Here is a 17709-nt window from a genome sequence, read left to right as displayed (position 1 = left end):
TTTTAGGATAACTTAACTGTAAATTGTGCATTTTGGGACTTGAGCAAAAATGGTAGGTTTTGCTGTTACCCTTTCCCCTGCCTTAGCTCACACACATCCTCACACACAATGTCTCATTGATAGGATATGTATTCTTTCCAATGCTAACAGGTGGTAGAGGAGGTTGGTCATCTGAGGGCTGCACAGTGAAAGACAAGAGAATGAATGAAACACTTTGCTCTTGCAATCACCTTACAAGTTTTGGAGTTCTGCTGGTAATGTAACAATTTAAGGGGACCTCAGATTTAAAGGTTTCTATTAAATGTATTGACACCGTCTTTTGATATCTATCAAATAAAATGTCTTCATGAACATAGCTGAATGTGTTCGAATGGGTAGGGTGGGGGTTTTTTGAGCTAATGAAAATACAGGAGCATGGAATGCCAATCAATTTTTATGATTACAAGTTTTTACCTACATAAGCATATGTCTGTGTAGGTTATATACACATATATAATGGCTAGTATTTACATCGTGCTTTAAGTTTGTAAAGAACTTTTGCTAATATTATCTCATTTGATCCTCACAACAACTTTGTGAAGTATGTGCTGGTATCTTCCTCATTCTACAGATGAGAAAACTGAGGGAGACAGAAATTAAGCAACTGGCTCAGGGTCCCACATCTAGTGATTGTCTAAGGTTCAGTTTGAACTCCTTTCTTCTTGAATCTCTTTCTATCCACTGTACTCACAAGTAAGTTTTTGGAAAAATAGCTAACACCATAAAAATGCTAAATTTAGACATAATGATCATTAGGAAATACAGAACCATCTTTCATTTCATTATGAATGTTTGGTAGAGACAACTAAGTGTATAATGAATAGAGTGCTGGACTTCGAATCAAGAAGGTCTAAGTTCAAATCCTGCCTCAGGCACTTAATAGCTATGGGACTTTGGGCAAATCACTTAACTTTTCTCAGTCTTAGTGTCATCGTCTGTAAAATGGAAATAATATTAGCACCTACGTCACAGAATTATTCTGAGGATCGAAATTATGTGACATCTAGAGCCCTTTCTAGATTTAAAGCACTGTATAAATGTTATTTCAAAAGGGATTATGTAGTAAAGATAATTTCTACCTTCTAGGACTTGTCCAGAACACCCTTACCACCTATCCAGATGCTGATTCTTACATTCATCACCTATATTGGGTGTGGCTTGTCTGCAATTTTTCTTTCAGTTACCCTGGTGACCTACATAGCCTTTGAGTGAGTATTTTCCCTGTTAAACTTGAATCATGGCCATCATTGTTTGACCATTCTTAAATGCATTAATGACCTCTCTGTTATGATGTCATGCTAGGTACCATGTAAAGACAATTCGGTGAATACTTAAATGCTTCACTGAATCTGTGAACTCATCAATTTGAATATTTCTTCCATTGATGCACATTTCAGTTCCCTTTCCCCCTTCCCCTTCCACCCCCCCATCCGTCCTCATGGACCACTGTCTATGTATTCCTATGAGTTTGCCACAGGGGATCCACCCAATGAACTGAAGGTCTTCTTCCTTTTCTCTTCCTGCAGACTTAAAATCTAAGAGGAATAGTAATAATGTAGAGAGTTATTAAAAATACATATTGAATTAAGTTAAGAATTTGTGTTAAGTGGGGGGAAAAAAATGGAAAACTGTGAGGTGTGCCATAGTACAGATAAATGAATTATTCAGAAGTGGTTGAATGATCCATTCAAGAGAATGTTCACTGATGGAATAATGTCAACCTAGATGGAAAGCTCTTATAAGAGTACTCTAGGGGTGGCCAGGTAGCACAGGGAGTAAGAGCACCGGCCTCAGTGTCGGGATGACCTGGGATCAAATCCAGGCTCAGACACTTAGCACCCACCCAGAAACACCTGGCTGTGTAACCTTGAGCAAGTTACTTAACCCCAATTGCTCATAAAAAAAAAAAAGAGTACTCTGGATAGAGGCATAGAAAGATGGCTTTCTTAACCAATTTGTAGATGGTACAAAGCCAAAAGGAATAAGTCTTATATTAGATAACAGAATCAGGATGCAAAATTCTCTTGACAGGATAACATTAGGGATATAAGTAAATTTCTGCACTTAGATTAAAATCATCACTGCAAAAATAAGTAATAGGGGAAATGTAGCTAGATATCAGTTTTTGTAAATAAATAAATAGATAGGTTGATAGGTAAAATTAATGAATAAAGAAAAAAGACCTGAAGACTTTAATGGGTCTCATCCTCCACGTAACCTAAGAGTTGGACATAGCAACTAAAAGCAAAACAAAACAATGGCTACAAATGTTAGGGTATCTCAATATCTTATAAAATAGTAATAATATATCACATATTGACATATTATATTAATTATATTGGTAATGTATCATTGTATCAATATAATAATATAATTATCAATACTGTTAATAATATATTAATATCACTTTCAGAATAAGGGAGTTGATAGTCCCAACATATTCTGTCTTTGTCAGACTATATCCATAGTGCACTAGCTGCTGAATTTTAGTAAAGACATTGAAAATCTAGAACGTTATCTAAGAGTTGCTTACCAGGAGGATGAAGGGACTTTAAAGCATGCCATACAAGGAGGAGTTGGTGGATCTAAGAATTTTTAGATTGGAGAAACTCTAGAGAACTTATGACATTTTGCTTGGATTAATTTGGCAGAAAAATGGTTAATGGGGGAATGTAATAGGAGTCTTTGATGTCCCTTTGAACTCTAAGATTCTTTGATGCAAAAAATTAAGTAGATTTAGTGGAAGGTTATGTGAAGTTCTGCCATATTACATGTAAGGGGCTATATACATTGCTATTTTTTCTAGATGATTGAAAGTTTCTTGAAACTGACTGAATAATAGGGAGGAAAAAGCTTAGTATGCCAGGACAGCAGGAATAGGAAATTTAATAAAATAGATAGTATCTTTGTTACATTTTTTAGCAAAAAGAAAAAAAAAGAAATTTTGCATTGCTTTGCTTTTTGCCATCTTGAGTTGTTTTTCAATCATGTCCAACTTTTTGTGACCCCATTTGGAGTTTTCTTGGCAAAGGTACTGGAGTGGTTTGCCATTCCTTTCTGCAGCTCATTTTACAGATGAGGAAACTGAGAAAAAGAGTGTTTTTTAAATGACTTGCCCAAGGTTACACAGCTAGTAAGCATGTCAGACCAGATTTGAACTCAGGAGGATGAGTCTCCCTGATTTCAGCAGTCATTTTATCTGCTGCAATACCTACCTTTTCTTTACCATCATTATCTTATTCGTCACTCTACTTAGAGACCTTCCCAGATGCCTCCCTGCTAAGAGTTCTATTGAAGAACAAGTGTTGGAATATTGGAGACAGCATCTGAACCTCTGATTTCATTCGTGTAGGTAATTGTAAGTGAGGAGACTCTCTCTCCCAGTGCAGACTGGTATCTTCTCGGCTGCTTGGGCTTAGAGGATTGTCCAGAACACAGAGGTTAAGCCCTCAGTCAGATAGTCATTGTGTATTGGGGGAGGACTTTGACCTAGGTCTTCCTGGCTTCAAGGCCAGTTCTCTAGCCACAGTGCCAAAGTTCCTCTAGTTGTAATATTAATTAAATATAAATCCTAGTATTTGGACTCTGGATACTTACTAAAAAATTAATAAAAACTAATTTCCATTTCTACTCTTAGATTGGAAAATCTGGACACCAGAATGGGAATGTAGACCTGCCAGTGGATCCTTGGAAAAATTCTCAGATTAATTTGCCAATAAGCTATTCATTACCTGGAATGATTTAATCAGAGCTACTTTTTCAAGCACAAAATTTTTTGTGTAACAAATTAGATTGTGTTGCTGATTTAAAGGAAATGGTTTTACTATACCTGTCATCTTTAGTTATGTTCTTTTTTATTTTTATTTAGTTATATTCTAAAGTTATTGTTTTACATATTTATATTAAGCAACAACATAATATAGCAGAATCTCAGACCAGGGAGGAACCTCAGAGACTATCTAATCCAACCAGTCTTGACCAACAAAATCTCCTGAACAATCCTTCTGACAAATGGTCATCCAGGCTCCAGTTTGGGGTAACCCACCATTTTGCGAGGTAGCCCATCCCACTTTTGGATAATTCTCATTATCAAGTGACTATTATATAATTCTAAAGACCTTTAGCAAGTGTCGTAGCAAAGTGGGGAGAGCACTGGATTTCTAATCAGAATTCATGTTCAGATGTCTTCTCTGACATCAGGCACATGTATGACTTTAGACAAGTCACAACCTTTCTCTGGGCCTCAGTTTCATCATCTGTAAAATCAGGAGTTATATGATAGAGTTAGACTAGAACATTTCTAAGAAGGCTTACAGCTCTAAATTCTATGATTCTATGGAGATAAGTCTGTTGGATGAGACATAAGAAATAGATATTATACACACACACACAAATCCATATCATAAAGAAAAGGCAGTCTCTGTAATGTCTAATTATTTGTATTATTTATTACAAATATTATTATATATGTGTATACAATTATGGATTGTACATATATCATATTGTGTTATATGTAATATATATTACATACATAGTTTACATATATAATTATATATATTGTTATAATTACTTATACCTAATGTAGTAGGGAAAACATTAGCTTTAAGAGTCAGAAGATCTGAGTTTGAATCCTGGCCTACTCACTTTACTGGGGGGTGACTCTGAGCCAGACACTTCAACAATCTGGAATCATTTTCTTCTCCATAAAATGAGGGGATTAGTCTAGACCTGAGTTCTTACCCAGGAGTTCATGAATTTGTTTTTTAAATATTTTGATAGCTGTTCTTCATTACCATTCGTTTCCTTTGGATCCCTATGTCTCTTACTTTATACTTTTACAAACATTATGCCTAGGAGTCCTTTAGGCTTCCCCAGCCTAAAGGGGTCCATGACACAAACCAAACCCCCCTCCCCCCATTTCCTTATCTCTAAGGCTCCAGGCAGCCCTAAGCCTGGTGACTGTAGAATAATAAGCCTCAAACTGATAAGATAAGATGAGCCAAAGACTAAATTCCTGCATCCCTAAGAAGCTTAATCATAGAGAGGTCTCCTTCCCTCTACTTGAACGGAACAATACTGAGACTTCAAAGAGACCTTAACACAGGACTTGAGTGTCCACACCAGGGTTTGCAGGCAGATATCATTCCATTTTCCTCTTATTTCTTTTTCAGGAAAATCCGGAGGGACTACCCTTCCAAAATCCTCATCCAGCTGTGTGCTGCCTTACTCCTCCTGAATTTAGTGTTTCTCCTGGACTCATGGATCGCACTGTATAACATTCGAGGCCTCTGTATCTCTGTGGCAGTATTTCTTCATTATTTCCTGTTGGTTTCATTCACTTGGATGGGCCTAGAAGCTTTCCATATGTACCTGGCTCTTGTCAAAGTGTTTAATACCTATATCCAGAAGTATATACTCAAGTTCTGCATTGTGGGTTGGGGTAAGTATGATTTTCATTATAAGATCCCCCTAGGTGGTACAGTGACCCGGAGTCAGGAAGATCTGAGTTCATATCCTTCCTCACACATGTACTAGCTGTATGAACCTGGGCAAGTCACTGAACTACCTCAGTTTCCTCATCTGCAAAATGAAGTTAATATTAGCACCTACCTCCCAGTTTTCAGTAGAGAATAAGAAAATAATGCCTGTAGAATGCTTTGCAACCCTTAAAGCACTAAACAATTGCTAATCATCATATTTGATCAGTCAGGTAAAAGTAACAACAAATGGCTGCATATTTTGCTCATTTCCACCAAACCCCTTGTTTCTTAGTATATGTTTAGTCTCCCAAAGGGCACTCTTTTCAGAGTGGCTACATATTATTTCAGGATTGTCTATGACCATAACTATATGGTTGTTATTTAAATAATGGTGCTTTTGAAGCTAAACTCAAATGCAAATCCTGTAAAGTCCAACAGCTTTCACTTTGAACTGTTGTCTCTCAATCCCAAAGTTTACATAAATTCGTAATATATAATACATATGCATATATTTATGCATATATATGTATAAATGTATTACTAGCTATTATTACTGTTGTTATTATTCATGAGGTTGTAGGGTGTGTTCATGGAAGACCAGTACCTCTGGTATGAGGCTCTGCCAAGCCCTTTTCAGGGCATTTTCCATGTTTAGTGTCCACCTGATTCACCCAACTCTCACCTGTAGCTCCAAGAAGCTATAGCATGCCCAGTGGCCCCACCCCAGTAAACGGTTTTGGCCGATGGACCAGGCTGAGAGTAACCAAGGAGTGTCAGGGCCTTTGGTGAGTTAGGGAACTGTCTACTGGAAGCATGTGAAGACTTCCCCCAGCAGAATGAGTGGATGAGAACAATTTGTCCCAGTGGTCATGAAGGTGACTAACAAAGGTACTGTGGGGCACTTAGGACTTGGTCATTCACAGTGGACACCAGAGTCATCCACTGCATTCTAAGCCATTGCCAGTTGTCTTGACTTTTGTCTTACCGCTGACCTCAGATGACTTTAGAAGAGATAGTAAGGCAGATGACTTCACCAGCTCTGCCTCACTTAAATCCAATTTATGTGTAAATCAAAACACATCACCCATACTATTTAACCATTTTTATCTACCTCAGAGTCCTGTGGTAACAAGCAAGTGATGAAGCAGAAGGTGCAGATAAAATGGTAGCTGTAGTCACAACCCTGCACACAGGTGGCCCGGACCATAGGGCTGTCTTCTGACTGAATTAAAGCAGCAACGGGATTCGGCAGCTTCCTGGGGTGAGCAGTCTTTTTGAAGGACTGCACTGCTCACCTCCTGGTGTGAGGGAGGGGCTAGAAAGTGTTCCCTAAACATTGTCTGCTTCACCCAACCCTAGCCTGTTCACTGCAGCAGGACATCACACCCTGCAATTAAAACACAAAAAAATATGCAAAAACTTTTGCAAAGATGATTCTACTCAGTACGTGGAATGTGTGTGCACTTATGAACAACAGAAACTCCAGTGGGCCTGAAAGACAAAAGTCTCTTGTGGGAGACTCATCAAATATCATGTCCAAATGGTAGCACTGAGTGAAACAAGGCTGGCAAAGCAAGGCCAGCTTTTTGAAGTTGGAGCTGGATACACATTTTTCTTTAGTGGCCGCAGTCATAGAGAGTGCTGTGTAATCAAAACTAATCTACTGAACAAGCTTGTATGCCTCCCAAAAGTGGTGAATGACAGGCTCATGACAATGTGATTGCCACTTGCGAGAAAGTGTATACTCCCACCATGACCAGCCCTGATGAGGTCAAAGAAAAATTTTATGAAACCCTGGATACCCTCATCATCAATGTGCCAAAGGAGGATGAGCTTAGAATTAATTCTGGGTGACTTCAATGCTACAGTAGGCTCAGATTACAAGATATGGCAAGGAGTTCTTAATAGTTGGAAACAGCAACAGCAATGGTCACTTGCTACTGAAAATGTCTGCATCTCATGACTTTCTCATTACCAACACTGTGTTCTGTTTGCATAAACACAATAAAGCTCCAAGGATGCACCCTCGAAGCAAACATCAGCATTTAACAGACTACGTCATTGTAAGAAGAGGAGACAGAAAGTGAGAGTGATGAAGGTGACTTGTGGTGAGGAGCACTAGACAGATCAAAGACATCCTCTCCAAACTAAATACTCAAATTCAACAAAAGTGGATCCCCCAAGAAAGATGACTGCCAGAAAGTATAATGTCAACCAATTAGAGCACTCCTCTAAGCGGGAACAGTTTATTGCTAACTTGGAGGGAAGACTGAGTCAACACACAGTTGGCAACAGTGGAGCAAAAATGGAGTGGGCAGTTTTCAGAGATCTGGTGTCCAGCATTGTATTTACTCATCTGGGCCAGAACACTCACAAGCATAAAAAAATGGTTTGATGAAAATGATGAGGGAAATCCATAAGTTGCTAAATGAAAAACTAAAACTCCACAAGATTTACCAGCAGGATAGTTTATCCATCTCTAAGAAAGCAGCATTTAACTCCATCAAAAATAAAGTACAAGCAAAGTTTAGAGAGATGCAAGATTTTTGGATCAGTAAAAAGGCAAAAGAAATTCAGTTTTATGCTAATAGTATCAACCCAAAGCTCTTTTATGATGTCCTCAAGGCTATTTATGGGCCAAAGACCTATGGTTCATCTCAAGTACAGTTATTCCTCCCACATCATAGGGGATAGGGGTGTAGCACCCCCACGATCTGGAAATTCACATAAAAATTCCTTGGTCCTCTCTTCATGCCAGAGAAGACATCTGAATTATTGTGGCATTAAAAGATAAAATATGTTGACATTATATAATACTATCCATATATTTTTTGCATTTCTGAGTGTCTAAACTTTTTCTCTGTCATCTGCTGACCTTTGCATGTCATCTGCGGCAAAAGTTCCCATTTAATTTCTTTTGCCAAACTGTGATATATCAAAAACATGAGGGGGAAAATTGTAATGTGGAAGGGATAACTGTGCTCAGTGTTGATGGAGCCACATTGATTGATCCTAGGCAGATGGGCTACACACTTCCATAGTGTTCTCAATAGGAGGTGATCATCAATCAATGCTGAAGCAATTGACCAGATACCTCAGGTTAAAGTCATTCCCTCTCTAGCCAAGCTTCCAACTGAAGAAGAATTTCTGAATGCCATTAGGCTACTCATGAGACAAAGTGCCTAATGCTGATTCTATTCCAACTGAGATTACAAGGCACAGGGTCTACTGTTCATACAAAAGCTGAAAGAAATTTTCCAGACTACATGGCAAAGAATGCTATCCCCCAGGAGTTCAAAGATGCCTCCATTGTCCATCTCCATAAAGGTAAAGGAAATAGGTTTTCCTGTGACAATCACAGGGGGTCTCTCTCTTAGTCATTGCTGGCAAGATTCTTGCCAGAGTCCTCCTTAGGAGGCTGATCCATTACCTGAGAACCAGTGTGGCTTCAGAAAGAGCCAAGGAAAGATTAATATGGTGTTTGCTGCCCAACATCTCCAGGAGAAATTCCAGGAGCAGAACAGAGGTCTGTACACAATGTTTGTTGATCTGACCAAGGCCTTTGACACTTTCAATCATGAAGCCTTATGGAAAATTTTGGCAAAATTTGGTTGCCCAGAGAAATTCATCAGTATTGTACATCAGTTTCATGACAGCATGTTTGCAGAGGTTCTAGATAATGGACAATGTTCTTGGGCTTTCCCAGTCACCAATGGAATGAAGCAAGGCTGTGTGTCCCATGCTTTTTAGTATGATGATTTCAGCAATGTCAGATGCCTTCAATGAAGACGAAAACTATATCAAGGTCAGCCACACTGATGCTAAATCATTTAACTTGAAAAGGCTACAAGCCAAGACTAAAGTGGAGGGAGAATTGGCACATGCTTTTATGTCCATAGATGACTGTACACTCAATGTAGCCTCTGAGGCTGAGAGGCAACAACATATGGGCCAATTCTCTGTTGCTTGTGCTAATTTTGGCCTAACAATTAACACCAAGAAAACATGGGTTCTCCACTAGCCAGCACCACAACATCCATATATGGAATCATTGGTCATAGCAAATGGAGAAATATTGAATGCTATGAATAAGTTCTCTTACCTTGGCAATATACTTTATAGGGATGTACACACAGGTGATGATGTTGACATGTGCATTTCTAGAGCTGGCTCAGGGTCTGGGACACTCAAATAAAGTGTGGGAGAGAAGAGGTATTAGACTGACTATCAGACTGAAGGTCTACAGAGCCGTGGTGCTTACCTCATTGCTGTGTGCCTGTGAAACCTGGACAGTCTGCCAGCACCAGGCCAGGAACTGAATCGCTTCCATTTGAGTTGTCTTGGGAATATTCTGAAGATGGTCTGTTAAGATAAAGTACCACATATTGAGGCCCTTTCTTGAGCTAAAATGCCAGCCATCCAGACCATACTGCAGAGAGAACAACTCCAACAGGCTGACCACGTTGTTTGAATGCCAAATGCAGGTTTCCTAAAAGACTATTTTACAAAGAACTCACGCAAAGAAAGCATTCATTTGGAGATCATAAGAAGCCATACAAGGATAATCTGAAGGTCTCTCTGAAGAACTTTGGAATCAATTTAGTGAGATGAGAGGCAAAGGCACACCGAGCTTGATGTGCTCATATCAAAGAAGGTGCTGTGCGCAATGAGTAAAGCAGAATTTCGATAGTGCAAAGGAAATGTGAGATGCACTGATTTAGAGACATCTCAACTCCAAACATTCATGTGAACTATTTGTGCCCAACCTGTGGTAGAGTGTTATGAATTCCTATCGGTCTGATGAGCCAGAGTCAGACACACTGTACCTTGACTCCAACACAGTAATATCATTCTGGTCCTCTTTGAGAACAAAGGGCGCCAACCAAACAGCCGTTATTCGTGAACAATCAAAAAGTATCTGATGTGGAAAAAGCATCACTAACTGGAAAGTCATCTCTACACGTGTTGTAGGTATCTGCAGTGGGTTATAGAACAATAGGCTTTTTTAATTGAAAGGAAATTCTGCCATCTTTTTTGTACCACTACCCACCCAGGCTATACAGCATCCTAAAGAGATGGTCAGTTTCAGCTTGGACGCCTCCAGGAATTAGAACTCAAAGCCTAATTAAACTATCATTCCATTTTCGAATAGACCTAATTTTGAGGATACGTTCTTTTCTATATTGAACTAAAATCTTCCTCCCTAGAGCCTTTACTCATTGGCCCTAGACCTGCTTTCTAGAGCTAAATAGGACATTCCTAAGTCCTTGCAAGAAACTTGACCCTTCTTGCTGTTAGTCCTCAGAAATCAATGTTGCGTAATGTTATCTGATTTTCTTTGTATTTTGCAGTTTTAGAAGCCTGTGCAACATTTATTTTTCTCAATCTTTCAGGTGTCCCGGCTGTAATTATAGCCATTGTTCTGGCTATATCACCAGATAACTATGGACTTGGTTCTTATGGAAAATTCCCCAATGGCTCACCTGATGAATTGTAAGCATAAATCTTCCAGAAGGATTACTGTTGCTTGTTAGGAAACTAACTTCTCAGAAAAAAAATTGCATGATGGAATAAGTATGTTGTCACAGACTCCCTTCCTAATAAAAATTGGTTAAATTTATAACAGTTCTTGAGGTCAGGGCTGTAATAAAGCAAGCTAATTTGGAAATTCCACTTGGCTACTGAAGTATCGGAAAATAAAAGGAAGGATACTGAAGATCTTTATATAAGCTTATAAGAAAAAGAAAAATGACATTACATTGATGCTAGCAGATGAAATATAGTACTCATTACAGTATGTGCATGGGGTGAATTCCTTCATAATGTCCTTTAATTGTTTATGAAGATGCAAATTCTACTCAAGATTTCAAAGGAAGGAGTAATGAGTAGTGATTTGTGTTGCTTTTCTTCTTTCATGGTTGATGCACATATAAATCTTTTTTAGACAGTAATCATACTATTTTGTAACATATGATGCCATGGTTTATTCTTGGTCTTTTTTGTCTTTTTCCATTTCAGTTGCTGGATCAACAATAATGTTGTATTTTACATTACTGTAGTAGGATATTTCTGTGTGATATTCCTATTGAATGTGAGCATGTTCATTGTAGTACTGGTCCAACTTTGTCGTATTAAAAAAAAGAAGCAACTTGGTGCCCAAAGGAAAACAAGCATTCAGGACCTTCGAAGTGTTGCTGGTCTAACTTTTCTGCTGGGGATTACTTGGGGATTTGCCTTTTTTGCCTGGGGACCAGTTAATCTCTTGTTCATGTACCTCTTTGCCATCTTTAATACTTTGCAAGGTAAGTTTTCTGATTTTAGATAGGCTAAAAAACATCTAGTTGAGTGTATAAATTAATATATAGGAATAATTTTCAATCGGTTGTTAAAATAAGAAGTGCTATGCAAAGTGTGTTATTCAGTAGATAAAAGCATTTTACTTAAAAGATAGATTTGCCTTTGAGAAGAATACTTTTTGATCCTCCTTGTCAAAGGAAAGATGATTTCTAGATTCATGAAATTATTTTTGACTGATATAATTTTGCAGGTTTTCACCCTGAAGGGCAAAGCAGGGTTATGTGCCTGAGAATACTGATGACTCATTGTTTAAGCCTTTACATAATACCCTTCTATCTCTTCTCTGATTTCCTCATTTGTAAAAATGAAGCTAACAATCCATGTCCCCTCTTTAACTTACAAAGCTTTTATGATCAAATGAAAGAAGACCCACCACAGGCCGTGGGAGTTTCAGGACATAACTATGTAATACTACTTCACGGCTGCACAGAACCAATTTATATAAGCATTGAAAACATAGGCACAAGTTTTATCCAAGCAAAAACCTGGTCAATGCCTAGTCTGTGTAAGGTACTGTAATAAGCAGCCCCTGTGACATTTGAGGTACCCAAGAAGCCAACCTAGAAGTTCTAGTAGCCATGTGGCATTCCCATCCAGACCACCACTTGGCCTGTCCTTCTAAAAGCAGGAGAATATTCAGGGGACAGTCATCTGGATGGCAAAGGACTGAAACAGAAACCTAAACGTAATGCCAGAGCCAACCTGTTTCTGAAGGTTTGTACCTACTCATACCACTTGATACCCTAGAACGGGGGAGAAGAACCTGTGACCCCAAGGCCACATGTGGTCCTCTAGGTCCTCAAGTGCAGTCCTTTGAATCCAAACTTCACAGAACGAATCCCCTTAATAATATTATTTATTAATATTCTAAATATACAATTGTATAATGTGATTATATAATTATAATCTAATACTATAATGTAATTATATGGTATATTAATATAATAATTAATTTTATATTTATTATAATATATTTAATACATTTATTTACTCTAATATAATTAATATTAATTTGATTGTATTATATAATCATAATATAGTGATACAAATTAATATTAATATAATTGTATAATGTATCAATATAATAATATTATTAAGGGGATGTGTTCTGTGAAGTTTGGATTCAAAGGGCAGGACTTAAGGACCTAGAGGGCCACATGTGGCCTCAAGGCTGCAGGTTCCCCACCCTTGCCCTAGAAGTTATTTTCATAGTCCTATTTATCCTTTCTATGAATTCTTGTGTGTGTGTGTGTGTGTGTGTGTGTGTGGAGAAGTAAAGTAAAATTTGAGGTTGTAACCTCTGCTGGGAAATATTTAAAAGGTAGGCAAATGTGTCTTAGGAACATGTTTCCCTTATGGTTAAGTCTAGAAAAACAAGCCACTGGAATAATGGAGTGATGAACTGGAAAGACAGATTCTTGGAGATTATCTTTTAAATAACAGCTCCTCATTTTAAAATTAGGCATAGCTAGATCCATGTGTTCCAAGTTGTGAAGGTCACTGTTGTTTAAAAAAATATCCATCATTCAGTGACACGGTTAGTTTTCTAATGATTGTACCATACTTTGGCTGGCACTTTCAAAGTATATCAACAGTAATACCTTGTCTCTGGAGTCACTTTGTGTCTAGCCTTTCTTTAAAGTATCACTTTCTGACTGTGTTCCCATCTGCTTTCCTCATCTCATTCTTCTGTTGGTTTTGGCTCAAAAATGTCATTTTGTGGTTCCACTTATTTCAGAGCAACAAATCATTCCACTATTTTTCAAGAAATCCCAACCTGAGATTAATTTAATTGTACATTATGGCTCTTTCTCCTTATTTTGTTCAGCTTGGAAAGCATCAAGTATGCCTGTGGGTTACATGAAGTCTCTGTTTTTACTTACAATATTTAGAATGAGGTAAATGGAATATCTAGCAAATTATTTCCATAAATCATCATCATCCACAAATTATATTCAAGCATCCACTGCCTTTATTATGATAGATTAGCTCCTAATATGAATGGCATGTTAAGTTGTTGCATTATAACCTGATAGGAGTAATAGATCAATTAAAAGCATTTATTAAGTACCTGCTGTGTGCAGCAGGTATTTAATACACTGTCCTAGGTTCTGGGAATACAAAGACAAAATTGTAATAGAATATTCTGTTAATACTTTACTTGATTAAGCCAAGGTAATTTGGGGGGAGAGCTACTGGAAGCTGGGGAGAATCAGGAAAAGTCTTGGGTAGGAGGTGGTTCCTGAATAGATCTTTTAAGGAAACTTGGGATTCTAAGAAGTAGAGATGGGGAGGCGTGTATTTACTGTGTAATGGACATGATGGATAAGGTGCAGGAAGTGTCGTGTGTGAGGCAAAAAGGCCAGATTGGCTGGAGTGAGGAGCACATGAAGCAGTAATGCATAAGAAAGCTGGAAAATTCGTTTGGAATCAGGTTATAAAGGACTTTAAAATGCCAAGGAGAGCAGTTACCTAGAGGTAGTTTATTTCTTACTTTTTAATTTTTATGTATTTTGTATTAGTAAAAATGTGTATAATATATAATATATATTTTATATTAGTAATATATTTAGAACTAACGTTTATTAAGCAGGAGAATGACATGGTTAGATCTGTGTTTTAGGGATAACACATGGATAACTGTGTGAAGGACAGGTTAGAGAGAGGACAGACTTGAAATCGTGGGTCTCATTAAGAGGCTAATACAATAACAGTACAAGGGAAAGGTGACAAGGACCTGGATTAATGCAGTGGCTATGTGAGTTGAGAGAATGGGCACAGAGAGCTGTTGTGGATGTAGAATGGACAAGAACTGACAACTCAGGGGCGGCCAGGTAGCACAGCGAGTAAGAGTACCGGCTCCAGTGTTGAGAAGACCTGGAGATCAAATCCCGGGCTCAGACACTTAGCACCCACCCAGAAACACCTGGCCGTGTAACCTTGAGCAAGTTACTTAACCCCAATTGCTTTAAAAAAAAATTGACAACTCAGTGTGTACACTGAGGGAGTCCAATGGTTGTGAACCTGGGGGACTGGAGGAATGATGGTGCCTTTAATAGAATTACAAGAGTTCAGACAAAGGGTGAGTTTGGGGGAAAGGAAAGAGTTCTGTTTGAGATGCCATCAGATGTACAATTGGAAATATCCAATAGATCCAATAAGTATACGAACTGGGGCTTAAGAAGATACAGAATAAAGCAAACTTATGAGAAAGATAATGAAATAAAATATTGATATTGATTGAAACCAGGAGAGCCATTGTCATGCAATGGAAAGAGCCCTAGATATGGAGTCAAAAGATCTGAATTCAAGATCTGCCTCTTACTACATTGTAACCTTGGGCAAAGTTATCAAATCCCTCTGGGCCAAAATTTCCTCATTCATAAAATAAGGGGTTTCAATTAGATATCCTGTAAGGTCCCTCCCAACTCTGAATCTATAATCTCTTGATCCTATGATTTGTGCAACATTCAAGATACCGATCTTCCTGGCTAGTAAAAACAGATATGAACCCCAGCAGGAACAAATATGCTATCTTACAATCAAGATTTAGAAAACAAGTTGAGGGGAGAGAAATGTTGGCATGAGCAGAGTATTCACTTAAAAAAAAACACTTAAGAAGAAATTCATCATGAGATTCCTTTAGCTAGAAAGCTTCCACAGTAGCTTGAAAATATTTAATTTTTTAAAAATATTTTTCTAGAATCCATCTATTAAATTACATTATTGCCCACTAAATAGAATTATGTTAGAGTACTAATAACATTTAGATGTAATTAATAATATTAAATAAGATTCTAGAATTCATCATTTGGGAATTCACTGTAAAGACATTGTGTTATCTTTCATCAGCATTTCACCCTACAAAAATTATGAAACATTTAAGTCACTTTTCCTTTTTTTTTTTTTTTTAGGATTCTTCATATTCATTTTCTACTGTGTAGCAAAGGAAAATGTCCGAAAACAATGGAGACGATACCTTTGTTGTGGCAGATACAGGCTGGCTGAAAATTCTGGTAAAAATGCACAATGTATTATTATTACTACACTTAAATGCTATTTCTTCTTCATTTAAGTCTGTAGATTATCTACAGGTGGACTGTACAGAGACTATATACATTAAGACCTGAATATAGGAAACAACATTTCCAAAAAGGCCAGTATATCTACAAAATGATAAATGAAACCTGCTCAAGTTCAAAGAAAGTCTTTACTCAAAAATTTTTAAAGTATAAATTCATATATATTTGTTAGTTGTTCAGTAGTCCAGTAGTCTAGTAGTCCATTCTATTATATTCATTAAAAGTCCAATGTCAACTTGGAAGCATTCAGTGAAATGCTCCAGAAATCTGTGCTGTTTAAAATTTTTATTAATGAATTGAATAAAGAAATAAATGACATGCTTATTAGAATTGCAGGTGACAGTGCTTAGTGAGCCTTCTAACAATTAAAATTCAAAAAAATATCTTGGCTGGCAAAACTATCAGACTAAATTTAAAAATATGAAATTTAATAGAGGCCTTTTAACATGATCATAGATTTAGAATTGGAAGGGACCTTAAAGGTTATGTAGCTCAAAAACTCAACTTCGAATGTCTCTGGTGGCATGTTGAAAAGACAGTTTGCTTGAAAAAGATCTGGGGGTTTTAGTGGACCTCAGACTCAATGTGTGTCAACAATTATAGAGCAGCCACAAAAGCAAATGCAATTAGTCTGCATTAAGAAAGGAAAAAAAAAAGGTAAAGTGTCCAGGAATAAGGAGGTAATAATTTTGCTGTGCTACAGACCTTGCCCAGAGTATCATGCTCATCTCTGAGTACAACATTTTAAGACAAACATTAATAAAGGTTTTTTTTTTCAATATTTTTTATTATTTATTGAAGGCTCCAAATTGACAAGATCCAAAAAGAGACAATGTTTCTGCCCCCAACCCCTAAGGGTCTAGAGTTCAAGGATAATTTCAAATGTTTATTGGAGATGGACTTCAGTGAGCATAATCTGATTGGGGAGGAAAAATCCCCTCTAGCTCAAAAATCCCAAGAGTCAAAGTGTTTAGAGAAAATAAGAAAAATGGCCTGGGATGAAAAATAGGATGACAATGACTTTGTGTGAAAGCACTTAAAGGACTAAAATCTCCCTGAACTCAATGTCACAGTGTATAGAGAGCTGTGCTAGGAGCCAGAAAAACCTGGATTCAAGTCCATTCATTGGACCTGGGAGAATCCCAACCTCTCAGTCAGACATTAACAAGTTAAAGATGTCCAGAGAACACCGGCCCTGGAGTCAGGAGGACCTGAGTTCAAATCCAGCCTCAGACACTTGACACACTTACTAGCCACGTAACCTTGGGCAAGTCGCTTAACTCCAATTGCCCTCCAAAAAGAAAAATAGAAGCTGTCCATAGGAAGGCAAAGGGCATCAAGGACACTATGTGAAAATCAATTGAAATAACTGGAATCATTTTGTCTGGAGAAGACTTAAGAAAGATAAGATAGCTGTCTTCAATTATTTAAAGGTTTGTTGTATAGAAGAGGCACTACTAGAAGCATCCTATCTTTTGAGAATGCAGGACTGAAAACAAAGGGTGGAACTTGAGAAGAGGCAAATTTAGAAGAGACTTCCCAACAAGTGGAACTATCCAGAAGGGCAAGGATTTGATTCAGAAGTGGATTTTCCCCCATTGAAAGTCTTTAAGCAAATTACAGATAGCCATTTGCTGAGAGTACTGTAGAGTGAATTCTTATTCCGGTGTGGGTTAGAACTCATGGCCATTGAGAGACCTAGTTTGAAATTTTTTGAGTCTGAGAAATGGAGTTCAAAATCAATTATTACT

At 37.7% G+C, this 17709-nt stretch overlaps 1 protein-coding gene across 2 annotated transcripts in view; it reads left to right on the top strand.

The window, feature by feature from the left end:
* Positions 1 to 17709, top strand: part of ADGRG2 (adhesion G protein-coupled receptor G2) — a 176602-nt gene that overhangs the window by 154433 nt on the left and 4460 nt on the right. For both annotated transcript variants that reach the window (XM_069100723.1, XM_069100722.1), the window contains exons 22-28: positions 7 to 52; positions 151 to 254; positions 1126 to 1247; positions 5211 to 5479; positions 10913 to 11012; positions 11538 to 11821; positions 15791 to 15892. In XM_069100723.1, coding sequence (XP_068956824.1) covers positions 7 to 52; positions 151 to 254; positions 1126 to 1247; positions 5211 to 5479; positions 10913 to 11012; positions 11538 to 11821; positions 15791 to 15892 — 1027 coding nt within the window. The remainder of the gene's footprint in view (positions 1 to 6; positions 53 to 150; positions 255 to 1125; positions 1248 to 5210; positions 5480 to 10912; positions 11013 to 11537; positions 11822 to 15790; positions 15893 to 17709) is intronic.

Source organism: Petaurus breviceps, unplaced genomic scaffold (genome assembly GCF_028583685.1).
Source record: "Petaurus breviceps papuanus isolate PSGF00001 unplaced genomic scaffold, PetGlider_PUasm1.0 419, whole genome shotgun sequence".
Lineage (NCBI taxonomy): Eukaryota > Metazoa > Chordata > Mammalia > Diprotodontia > Petauridae > Petaurus > Petaurus breviceps.
The sequence above is the reverse complement of the archived record's forward strand: the minus strand, read 5'-3'. Positions and strand labels throughout refer to the sequence as shown.